General features: G+C 39.7%; 1 protein-coding gene across 4 annotated transcripts in view; it reads right to left on the bottom strand.

The window, feature by feature from the left end:
* LOC123994936 (C-1-tetrahydrofolate synthase, cytoplasmic-like) overlaps positions 1-12959 on the bottom strand; it is a 52948-nt gene that overhangs the window by 24716 nt on the left and 15273 nt on the right. For all 4 annotated transcript variants that reach the window (XM_046298066.1, XM_046298065.1, XM_046298063.1 and 1 more), the window contains exons 9-15: positions 7358-7469; positions 6908-7035; positions 4646-4743; positions 4079-4252; positions 3713-3849; positions 3216-3262; positions 3021-3128 (exon numbers count right to left, since the gene is read on the bottom strand). In XM_046298066.1, the coding sequence (XP_046154022.1) occupies positions 3021-3128; positions 3216-3262; positions 3713-3849; positions 4079-4252; positions 4646-4743; positions 6908-7035; positions 7358-7469 (804 nt within the window). The remainder of the gene's footprint in view (positions 1-3020; positions 3129-3215; positions 3263-3712; positions 3850-4078; positions 4253-4645; positions 4744-6907; positions 7036-7357; positions 7470-12959) is intronic.

The following is a 12959-nucleotide window of genomic DNA, read 5'->3' as shown; positions in this document are numbered from 1 at the left end:
TTTACAAATCTGCTACGCATCTCGAATCTACAGTGCCTTCAGTAAGTATTCACACCCCGTGACTTTTTCCACAATTTGTTTGGCAGCGTGAGTGAAGGAGGCTTTGTTGCAAAATAGGATGCCGATTCTAGATTTAATTTTGGATTGGAGATGCTTAATTATATGAGTCTGGAAGGAGAGTTTACAGTCTAGCCAGACAAATAAAATAAAATAAAATTGGTTAGCAGATGTTAATGTGAGTGTAGCGAAATGCTTGTGCTTCTAGTTCTGACCATGCAGTAATATCTAACAAGTAATCTTACCTAACAATTTCACAACAACTACCTTTCACACAGAAGTGTGAAGGAATGAATAAGAATATGTACATTAAAATATATGGATGAGCGATGGCCGAACGGCGTAAGCAGGATGCAGTAGATGGTATAGAGTACAATATATACATAAGATGAGTAATGTAGGGTATGTAAACATGATATAAAGTGGCATTGTTTAAAGTGGCTAGTGATACATTTACTACATCCAAATTTTAATTATTAAAGTGGCTAGAGATTTGAGTCAGTATGTTGGCAGCAGCCACTCAATGTTAGTGATGGCTGTTTAACAGTCTGATGGCCTTGAGATAGAAGCTGTTTTTCAGCCTCTTGGTCCCAGCTTTGATGCACCTGTACTGACCTCGCCTTCTGGATGATAGCGGGGTGAACAGGCAGTGACTCGGGTGGTTGTTGTCCTTGATGATCTTTTTGGCCTTCCTGTGACATCGGGTGGTGTAGGTGTACTGGAGGGCAGGTAATTTGTCCCCGGTGATGCGCTGTGCAGACTTCACTACCCTCTGGAGAGCCTTACGGTTATGGGCGGAGCAGTTGCCGTACCAGGCGGTGATACAGCCCGACAAGATGCTCTCGATTGTGCATCTGTAAAGGTTTGTGTGTTTTTGTTGACAAGACAAATTTCTTCAGCCTCCTGAGGTTGAAGAGGCGCTGCTGTGCCAAGGTATTTGTAGTTGTCAGAACCGTCAGAACCGTCCAGAGTAGTGATGCTAGTCGGGCAGGCAGCAATTGGTTGAAGAGCATACATTTAGTTTTACTAGCATTTAAAAGCAGTTGGAGGCCACGGAAGGAGTGTTGTATGTTCATTGAAGCTTGTTTGGAGGTTTGTTAACACAGTGTCCAAAGAAGGGCCAGATGTATAAAGAATGGTGTCGTCTGTGTAGAGGTGAATCAAGGAATCACACGCAGCAAGAGCAACATCGTTGATATAATGTCAAAGTTGATTTTAGTTTTTTGAATTTGTACAAATGAATAATTCATTAAAACTGAAATGACTTGAGTCAATAAGTATTTAACCCCTTTGTTATGGCATGCCTAAAGAAGTACAGGAGTACAAATTTGCTTAACAAGTCACATAATAAGATGTATGGACTCACTCTGTGTGCAATATTAGTGGTAACATGATTTTTGAAATACTACTCATCTCTGTACCACAAAGACCAGGGAGGTTTTCCAAAGCCTCGCAAAAAAGGGCACCTATTGGTAGATGGGTGAAAATGTAAAAAAGCAGACTGAATATCTTGAGTATGGTGACGTTATCAATTATACTTTGGATGGTGTATCAATACAATTCCTAACTCAGTTGCCAAAGACGAAGGAAACCTATCAGGGATTTCACCATGGGGCCAATGGTGACTTTAAAACAGTTACAGAGTTTAATGGCTGTGAGAGGAGTAATCTGAGGATGGATCAACAACATTATAGTTACTCCACAATACTAACCTAAAGGGCAGAGTGAAAATAAGGAAGCCTGTACAGAATAACAGTCTTTCAAAACATGCATCCTGTTAGCAATAAGGCACTAAAGTAATGCTGCAAAAAATGTTTGCAAAGAAATTGAAAGAATGCCAAGACCGTGCAAAGCTGTCATCAAGGAAATGTCATACCCTGACCATAGAGAGCCCTTGGTTCTCTATGGTGTAGTAGGTCAAGACGTGACTAGGGGATGTTCTAGTTCAATATCTCTATGTTGGGGTTTTGTTTGGTTCCCAATTAGAGGCAGCTGGTTTCGTTGCCTCTAATTGGTGATCATATTTAGGTAGCAATTTTTTCCTGTGTTTGTGTGATATTATTTGTGTTTGTGCTTGTAGCACCACTGAGGTTATGTTTTGTTGCTTGTTTATTGTTTTGTTTGAAAGTTTCGCTCAAATAAAGATGTGGAACTCAACACAAGCTGCGCCTGGGTCCCGTCCTTATTACGAATGTGACAGAAAAAGGGTGGCTACTTTGAAGAATCTCAAATATAAAATATATTTAGATTTGTTTAATACTTTTTTGGTTACCACATGATTCCAGATGTGTTATTTCATAGTTTTGATGTCTTCACTATTATTCTACAATGTCGAAAAGAGTACAAATAAAGAAAAACCCTGGAATGAGTAGGTTTTCGAAAACTTCTGACTGGTACCGTAAATTGGCTTACAAATGGCTATCTGGCAATGATCAACAACCAGTATGACAGAGATGGAAGAATTTTGGAGAAGAATAATGGGCAAATATTGTACAATCCAGGTATGCAAAGCCCTTAGAGACATACCCCAAAACACTCACAGCTTATTATTTTTAATTAAATTGTTTTAATTTGTTTTAATTTGTATATATTTTATTTCCACTTTCACAAGACATATTGTGTGTGAATCATTGACAAAAAAGTTATAATTAAATACATTTTAATCCCACGTTGTAACTTAACAAAAGGTGTAAAAGGTTAAGAGGTGTGAATACTTTTTTGAAGACAATTTTATAATGACGTAAAACATTCTATAATGAATCCCTTTTGTTTTTAGTGTGAGTAATGTAAAGAGGCTTTTACATACAACTTTAAATAATGCAGGTTTGCAAGTTTTGGCTTGGAAATAACAGAAAGCACACATACCACATACTTTCCTAGTAAACAAAGTAAAGAACAATTGAAATAGTTTTTGAAATAGAGAGACCAAATAATATTGGGACTAATATGATGTTTTTTATTACCTTATCTGACTGTGTTGACTCGCATAACACACGTGCATTGATAGTGTCCACCACCAGGCTACTGGCTGCCATGACAGCTTGTGTGTCACTGGTGAGGTGGAGACTGACCTGGAATCAGTGAGGTAGAACAGATTAAAAAGACTGCACTCAAATGTGAACATTGATGTATCTAAAGGAGGAGTAGAAAGTGCTTACCTCTTCCATAGGAATGACTTGGCAATAACCACCTCCAACAGCACCAACTACATAGAAGTTATAATCAAAGTACCGTTTTATAATTGTTTAAACATGTGTGTATAACTATCTTTACAAATAATGGAGTAATTATGAATAAATCATTTAACATACAATTTACAAATCCATAAATAAAACTTTATGAAAAGGAGTATACAGAGTACACTTTGAGGGCTGAAACTTAACTTGAGAAACACGTGGTCACGTTAAGTTTTGCATGAATAATGTGCTTTTTATATGTGGAAGATTTTTGCATGTGTATGAGACTACACAACAACAACTGAGTATGCTTTCTTGTGATTATTTTGATTCGTCAGTTAAACGCTTGTGATTTGTCAGATAAATTAGTTGGATTGATATATATTTTTTAAACAAATTAACAACTGGGTAATCCAGTGGCAAAATCATTTCAAAGACAGAAACACCAAGCAGTATGTTTTGTTTAAAAAAAAACTCACCTTTCACCCCAAAGTTTGAGCCTCGGCTGGGTTGGCGCACACAGGCAAAACTGTTGACATGAAGGTGTGCCCCTAGGGCCTGTGCCAACCCCAGGGTGGTGGTTGTCGTTCCCTCACCCAGTGGTGTGGGTGTGATCCTGCAAGGAGGAAGTCAAAAGACTTGGCACAGATACGATGCTGTGCCATTTGCCATAAAACATTTGCCATTTCCGCGCACAGAGGCCAGGGCATATCCCATACAGGCTCATAATGAACTTTCCGTGCCAATGTTAATTGGTACACATACTGCATATCGGTATGTGATGTGACCTAGAGTATTGCATACTGTCCCATTGGGCCCAGTCTTTCAAGTTTTACTACCCTTACCCTGTGACCACCAAGTATTTCCCATTAGGCTGTGTCTTGAGGCGGTTCAAGGCCTCCAGACGAACTTTGGCTCGGGTCGTCCCGTAGGGCTCCACCTCCTCTGAGAAGAGGCCAACCTCCCGGGCCAGACGGCCAATTGTCTTTGGCGTGAAGGAGTGTGCGATCGCGGCGTCACTGAAAAAGGTCACAATAGCGACTGCATGTAGAGAGCTTCTTTGATCTCATAAATGACGTCATACTGATGTAGGCCTACAGTGATGCCAATTCTCCCCATTCTCTTTCATAATGTGGTTGTGTCCTTATGGCCACTACTGTTAGGACATGACCCTTACTTATTGTCAAATTGATAATGTAGGAGCAATATTAAAATATAACTGTATTGGCTGTATTGGCTGGCTGACTGACTGACTAAATGGCTGACTGATTGATTGATTTATCATTTAATTTACTGATTATCTCGGGGTCACCTATATGAAACATAAATCCATTTGAGATAAGCGTAAAAGGCACAACTGTGGCAAGTCCTCTAAATTGTGTGAAGATGTAGCAAGGATATCAAGTCTATACCTGGGTTGAGGTTTCTGTGGCTTTAGCTTGGCGTAGGAAATGTTCCACTTTCCTGGCTGGTACATCTTGAGAAAGCTCTTTGCACTCTGGACAGTGTTCTAGAAATGACAAAGAAAGAAAACACGAGATTAAATAGTTTACAGTTGTTGTTTTTATTTAACCGGATAGCCACCATTTTTCTTTTCAATTTTCGCCTAAATGACATACCCAAATCGAACTGCCTGTAGCTCAGGACCTGAAGCAAGGATATGCATATTCTTGGTACCATTTGAAAGGAAACACTTTGAAGTGAATTGAATGTAGGAGAATATAACACAAAAATCTGTTTGAAGAAAATACAAAGAAAATAAACAACCAGTATTTTGTTTACCACCATCTTTGAAATGCAATAGATAGCCATCACGCTGTTGTAGCCATCACTCTGGTTGTAATAGTGTCCACAAGATGGCAACAGTGTATGTGCAATGTTTCAGATGGATAACTTCAAGTATGACTGAACCTCGAAACTTTTAGTGTGAAGTTACCAGGTACATTTGGGCAAATCGCAAGGGAGACATTCACATTCATATTCCATTTTTATGCAATAATATCGTCAAATCTGTATATTTGGACTTTGATTTAGCTTTCCAAGTATTAGTAGCCGTATAATAAGTTCCACATTTGCAAAACAACCAGTTTTAATAATAACTACATAACTCTGAATATCTTTATCATTTTTGTCCCAAACGAAAAGGCATGCTGTCGTACAAGGTTGGAAACCCCATTTTACGATATATACATGGTTTCCCATATACATGATACTCCCGCAAAGCCCAGCTCATTGGCTATCTAGCTAGCTTTGTTTGACCCCGATTTGTGCTTATTTGACAAAGATACAGTCATTCAAGTGGTGACCGCCCGCGTCATTGGCGTGCCATGAAGAAGTCGCTCTCTGGCCAAATATGGTGTCCTATAGGATATACGACACCCCTAATGAAATAGTGAAGTCTTGTTAGCTTCTAGGATCTCTGAGGAATAGATTTGAAAGTGATTTAACTTGCTGAAACAACGTTTAGGGTGAGATTTTCACAGATTCCTTTCTTTGCAAAATGAACAAGTGGAAATACAAAATTGTTCGTGCATGCTATATGGACCTTTTTAGGATATGAAAAGGATTTGATCGAACAAAAGAACACTTAATGTTATCTCTGGGACACTTTGGATGATACATCAGAGAAAGGTTTCAGAATGTAATTACACATTTCAGCTATCAAACCTATCACGATGAAAAAGCTGTTTTGTTGTTAGGCGCTCTCCTCAAACAACAGCATGGCATTTTTTTGCAGTAATAGCTACTGTAAAGTGGACAGTGCAGTTATATTAACAAGAATTTAAGCTTTCAGCCGATATAAGAGACTTAAATTTCCCAAAATGTGTTTTTTTTATCTAAAATCTGTGATCTTGATATAACACGCTGCATGATTTACAACTGTCCCGTTGACAGGACGCCGATCCTTAAGATTAAGAAAAAAATCCCCAAAAGATAAACATCCTCATTTAAAACTACACAGAGAAAAAATTGCATTTTTTGTAACCATAGGTGAACATTGAACATTATAGCGTTGCGATCCTGACACAACCATTACAACTAAATGAGAAAACAAGGAAAGAAATACTCCCTCAAAAGCAATGGAGAAAGACAGCGATGTGTTCTAAATGGCACCTTATTCACTATTTTGAGCACTACTTTTGACCAGGTCCCATAGGGATCTTTTCAAAAGTAGTGTCCCATATAGGGAATAGGGTGCCATTTGGGATGTGCATAACTAGGGCCTACATTTGAATTACATTAACCAATAATATATTTACTTCTGTGTTGTTGCCAACATGACAAAAAAGAATATCTACAAGCAGCCATGGCAGGGTCAAAGCCAAGATATTTATGTGGTAAGGCCTATAAAATAGACTGGCAAGAACATTTACGAACATGAAAAACTCCTATCTATTCTTTTGTATTGATTTAGTATCTTTATCTTAGTGAGGAAACTAAAACAATTTAATCAAAAAGTTTCATTGTCCCCCTTAGCTCAAAATCAGTGTCTGTGCATTATAATATAGCCATAATTTGTTTCAGATAAATTATTTTAAAACAAAACTTATATCTACACAAATGCAAAAAGACAAAATAAGTATGTTTGACCTTCATGTGGGAAAGTAAATTGAATGCACTTTTTAGCCCGAAAAACACCCAAAAGTAATATGATTGAATTTATGACAGCCTACCTCCATGAGCATAGCAACGGTCATTGGTCCCACTCCCCCGGGCACAGGGGTAATGAACCCAGCCTTCTCCTTGGCAGAGGGGTAATGCACATCCCCCACCACTCGCATCCCGTTGGCTTTGCTGTCATCTGTGGGGGTCCAATTGTCAGGGTCAAAGTTCAAAGGCTGAAGTTGAGGATCACTGAGAACCCAAGCAGTAGCCTGGCTACTGGACTTTCTAAATTCAACATCATCACATTGTTGCATTAATGACAAGTTGACTAAAGCAGAAACAGACTAGCACCAGACAAGGTGGAATTTAAAAGGAGACATCTGCTTCCTTCTGAAAGTGTTAAATCGCTTCCTCTCCTCCTCTCCTGTTCTTCATCACCAATGATCGGTATGGACACTGGATGCTATTCAAGACTGTAGCTCTTGGATTGTGATTGAGAAAACGGTTGTTATACATACCTGGGATGTGGTTGATGCCACAGTCGATAACCACAGCACCCTCCTTCAACCACTCGCCTTTCACCATCTCCGCCTTGCCTGCACCCACCACCAATATGTCTGCCCTTCCCACCTGGAAAAGGGTTCAAATGTCATACATTCACGTAGATTTGGACCTTTTAGCTCTCAGTCTTATTGTTATAGGTTACATCTTTACATCTTCTAAAATATGTGGTGGGAACCAAAATGATTTCCCAACCGTTTTGCTCTGAACAGAACCATTATTATTTTTGTTCCGTTCCACAGTTCAGACCAGCAGTTCCACATCTAGCTCGATATTAAATCACTTCACCAATCAGTGTGGATAAAGCAGCGTCTATAGTTGTTTGCATTGGGCAGACAAGTGTGGGGCAAGAGATGCGACTGTAATTGTGGGGAGAGAGGGCCTCAAACATGAATCTTTAAAGACATGGGTGGGGATAAGGCTTGAGAGGATGTGAACAATCCTGAATGGGTGTAGACAAAGACGAGCTCTCTAGTAGGTGTACCAAAACATTTAAGGGCCATTTTATAAAAATTGGGGTTACAAGTTTATCAACTTTCAATGCAGAATAACTTTCCCATTGTTCTTCAACTGCAGTGTATGATATACCATCTTGTAATGCTATCCAATGTAAAAAAAAATACTACTTCAAATGTTGCTACATAAGACAATCGAGGCGGTTGGTCACATAAACAGTACATTCGGGAAAGTATTCAGACCACTTGACTTTTTCCACAATTTGTTGTTACAGTCTTATTCTAAAATTAATTCTTGTTTTTTTCCCTCATCAATCTACACACTATATCCCATAATGACAAAGCAAAAACAGGTTTATAAAAAATTTAAACTGAAATATCACATTTACAAAAGTATTCAGCACCTTTGGCAGCAATTACAGCCTTGAGCCTTCTTGGGTATGACGCCTCAAGCTTGACACACCTATATTTTGGGGAGTTTCTCAGATTCTTCTCTGCCGATCCTCTCAAGCTCTGTCAGGTTGGATGGGGAGTGTTACGTTACCCAGTTCCTGTGTTGTTGTGGGTTTGTATGTATGTATTTCAAGAAATGGCTTCCTGGATTCCCCTAAGCAGCTGATTGGTCGGCCCCCATTGCTAATTGGAGCTGACCCCGCCCTCTCTTCAGGGGATACAGTTGTCTGCAATCACAGACTCCTTCTCCAGCTGTATAAAAGTCAGTGTTCCTTGGCTCAGAGGGAGAGCTTCTGGGTATGCACCAGTATTGTTTGTTGCTCAGAGAGAGTGTCTTTGATGCCCTGTGTTGCTCGTTGCTCAAACAGTTTTCGTAAAGTATTTTGTAGCCGGTCCTGCTGAGGTTTGTTGTTTTTGTCACAAGGACTGTGTTTTGATTATTGAAATTGTTCACGTTACGTTAGTATTATTCAGTTTTTGTTCCCAGGGGGGGAAGGGGAATGCACCTTGGGAGTGCTTAGGCAAGAGGCCTGCGGTGATACATATACCCGTAGTATGTACTGTCTATGCACACTAGGTAAGACCTGGGCGGACCACCCCCTGTAATTTGGTTAGTGAGCCAGGTGGTGCTAGTTAGGTAAGTTGTGGGTAGGTAGGAGAGGGGGCTCTTTAACTTTTACTTTCGTTGCTTTGCACCAGTCCAGCCCCTTTTTCCCAAAGTACAGTGTGTAAATGAATAAATTCCCTGTTAAAGGTAACATTCTCTGCCTCTGTCATTCTTACCCGCACCTACAGTCACATACCTCTTTCACTCCAAGGGGAGTTGAGAGTAGCAGGGTGTTGCGTTCCCCCCTCCAAGAGGCTTGCGTAACAGGGAGCATTGCTGCACAGCTATTTTCAAATCTCTCCTGGGATGTTCGATCGGGCTCTGGCTGGGCCACTCAAGGACATTCAGAGACTTATCTCGAAGCCCCTCCTGCGTTGTCTCGGCTGTGTGTTTAGTGTCGTTGTCCTGTTGCAAGGTGAACCTTCACCCTAGTCTGAGGTCCTGAGCGCTCTGGAGCAGGTTTTCATCAAGGATCTCTCTGTACTTTGCTCAGTTCATTTTTCCCTCTCCTGACTACAATGGTTGCTCAATGAAAAGTGTTGTGATTATACTGCTGGACTTAGAGGTAATTTGTGGTTTAGTACAGTACCCTGCATCACTGCTTCATTTCTCCAGACCAGCACAAGGGGGAGTTAGAGCACTGATTTATGATTTTGGGTGCCAATATATAAGCCAAGTAGATATAAGCCAAGTAGAAACTGATAATTGTGCACTACTTCCAAATTGAATGATGAGGATGAAGAAGGTGATTGAATTTAGAACAATAGTGTAAGAATTGCTATTCCTCTGTCCTGTACGCGCACACCCTGTTTATTTCTACTAGTCGGTATTACTTACTAAAACTGTTGTTTAAGTAAGTAATGCTAAAAACCTTTAATACACTAAGGTTTTTATTCTAAGATAAACTAAAATGTTGGATTATATTCCATGATATTCTTAAAATGTATGTGTTGACTGAATATAAGTACTAAATAATCAAGTTGATGGCACAGTCAAATAGCCTCGGCACCTACATAAAGCTGAGTGACTCAGTCATATAGCCTCGGCACCTACATAAAGCTGAGTGACTCAGTCATATAGCCTCGGCACCTACATAAAGCTGAGTGATTCACTCATATAGCCTCGGCACCTACATAAAGCTGAGTGATTCACTCATATAGCCTCGGCACCTACATAAAGCTGAGTGATTCAGTCATATAGCCTCGGCACCTACATAAAGCTGAGTGACTCAGTCATATAGCCTCGGCACCTACATAAAGCTGAGTGATTCACTCATATAGCCTCGGCACCTACATAAAGCTGAGTGACTCAGTCATATAGCCTCGGCACCTACATAAAGCTGAGTGATTCACTCATATAGCCTCGGCACCTACATAAAGCTGAGTGACTCAGTCATATAGCCTCGGCACCTACATAAAGCTGAGTGACTCAGTCATATAGCCTCGGCACCTACATAAAGCTGAGTGATTCACTCATATAGCCTCGGCACCTACATAAAGCTGAGTGACTCACTCATATAGCCTCGGCACTTACATAAAGCTGAGTGACTCAGTTATATAGCCTCGGAACCTACATAAAGCTGAGTGACTCAGTCATATAGCCTCGGCACTTACATAAAGCTGAGTGTCTCAGTCATATAGCCTCGGCACCTACATGTCGCTCTGGATAAGAGCGTCTGCTAAATGACTTAAATGTAAATGTAAATAAAGCTGAGTGACTCAGTCATATAGCCTCGGCATCTACATAAAGCTGAGTGACTCAGTCATATAGCCTCGGCACCTACATAAAGCTGAGTGACTCACTCATATAGCCTCGGCACCTACATAAAGCTGAGTGACTCACTCATATAGCCTCGGCATCTACATAAAGCTGAGTGACTCACTCATTCATGGCTTTGGATCAAAGTAAATAAGTATCAACATTCTAACTGTTAGTCTTTAATAAAGAAACGTTCTGGTTGTCCTGACCTGGACACCATGTACAGCATTATAATAGCCCATTATGGGCTATTAGCAGGACAATATACGCTTACCAACACCTTTCTGTAGTTTGATACTTTGTGCTTCAAATACTTTATGCTTCAAATCCTATAAATCCAAGGCAATTGATCAGCGTTAAAAACTTAGTGGACGGGGCCTCCCGAGTGTCGCAGCTGTATCAGACACTGCATCTCAGTGCAAACTGCGTTGCTACAGATGCTAGTTCGATGTCAGACGCGAATGGGAGACCCATGAGGCCTTTTGTTGGGTTTTCTCCCTCTAAAAACATAAAGAAATCATTCTAAATAACAAACTGGCTTTATTTACAAATTGGTAAGAATGTCTCACCCCATGTTCAAGAATGGACTTTTTCTCGCTCACTCTAAGTTATTTGAAAATGAAATCATTTCCAAAATGTAGTTTTTTTTAAACAAATGGATTATTATTAATTAATTTAGAATGATATAAAAGCCCCTTAGATATTTTCACAGATCAAATTTGCCCTAGTGAAAAATGCCCCTTAGATATTAATTTAGAATACTCCAATCCTCTAAATGTAATTATTGTTGGAGAGTCACGTCATTGATTTTTTTTTTTTTTTGATATACTGGTGGCCTACCATAGGTGACATGAGTCTCACTAGTGTTGAGTAATGTGGTGTCGGTCTTATTTATTTAAAGAGCATATTGAAGTTAGAAGGAACACGATTTTAAGCAATAGTCTACAACTATTTTAGCACCTTTTTGCACTGCTCTGAGACCAGCATGGGGACTGGTCTTGATAAATCAAGAGATTTTTATTTTCACTATCTCCATTGGGGCATTGGTTAGACTACAATTAGGGTGTGGAAATGTTATACTCGTTGTACAGTAGCCTACTCCTGACTGTCACTTTGTACTGTCTCAGAGCTCTATGGACAATTCCTTTGAACTCATGGCTTGGTTTTTTCTCTGACATGCACTGTCAACTGTGGGACCTTATATAGACAGGTGTGTGCCTTTCCAAATCACGTCCAATCAACTGAATTTACCACAGTTGGACTCCAAGTTGTAGAAACTTCTCAGTGATGATCAATGGAAACAGGATGCACCTGAGCTCTTATGTAAATAAGGTATTTCTGTTTTTAATTTTAATACATTTGCTATTTCTAAATACCTGTTTTTGCTTTGTCATTATGGGGTATTGTGTGTAGATTGATGAGGGAAAATTCTAATTTAATCCATTTTAGAATAAGGCTGTAATATAAAAGAAAATAGGGATCTGAATACGTATGTATATATATACTTAAAAATGTCCTTGTTTTTCAAAGAAAAGCAAATTGATCAGAAATACAGTGTAGACATTGTTAATGTTGTAAATGATGATTGTAGCTGGAAATGGCTGATTTTTTCAAATGGAATATCTAGCGTACAGAGGCCCATTATCAACAACCATCACTCCTGTGTTCCAATGGCACGTTCTGTTAGATAATCCAAGTTTAGCATTTTGAAAGGCTAATTGGTCATTAGAAAACCCTTTTGCAATTATGTTAGCACAGCTGAAAACTGTTGTTTTGATGAAAGAAGCAATAAAACTGGCCTTCTTTTGACTAGTTGAGTATCTGGAGCATCAGTATTTGTGGGTTTGATTACAGGCTCAAAATAGACGTCAGTCTATTCTTGTTCTGAGAAATGAAGGCTATTCCATGTGAGAAATTTACAAGCAACGGAAGATCTCGTACAACGCTGTGTACTTCTCCCTTCACATAACAGCACCAACTGTCTCTAACCAGAATAGAAAGAGGAGTGGGAGGCCCCGATGCACAACTGAGCAAGAGGACAAGTACATTAGTGTCTAGCTTGAGAAACAGACACCTCACAAGTCCTCAGCTGGCAGCTTCATTAAATACTACCCGCAAAACACCAGTATCGACGTCAACAGTCAAGAGGCAACTCCAGGATGCTGGCCTTCTAGGCAGAGTTGCAAAGAAAAAGCCATATCTCAGACTGGCCAATAAAAAGAAAAGATTAAGATGGGCAAAAGAACACAGACACTGGACAGAGGAACTCTGTCTCGAAGGCCAGCA

This window comes from Oncorhynchus gorbuscha, linkage group LG14 (genome assembly GCF_021184085.1).
Source record: "Oncorhynchus gorbuscha isolate QuinsamMale2020 ecotype Even-year linkage group LG14, OgorEven_v1.0, whole genome shotgun sequence".
Taxonomy (NCBI): domain Eukaryota; kingdom Metazoa; phylum Chordata; class Actinopteri; order Salmoniformes; family Salmonidae; genus Oncorhynchus; species Oncorhynchus gorbuscha.
This window is presented reverse-complemented; position numbering and strand designations above follow the sequence as displayed.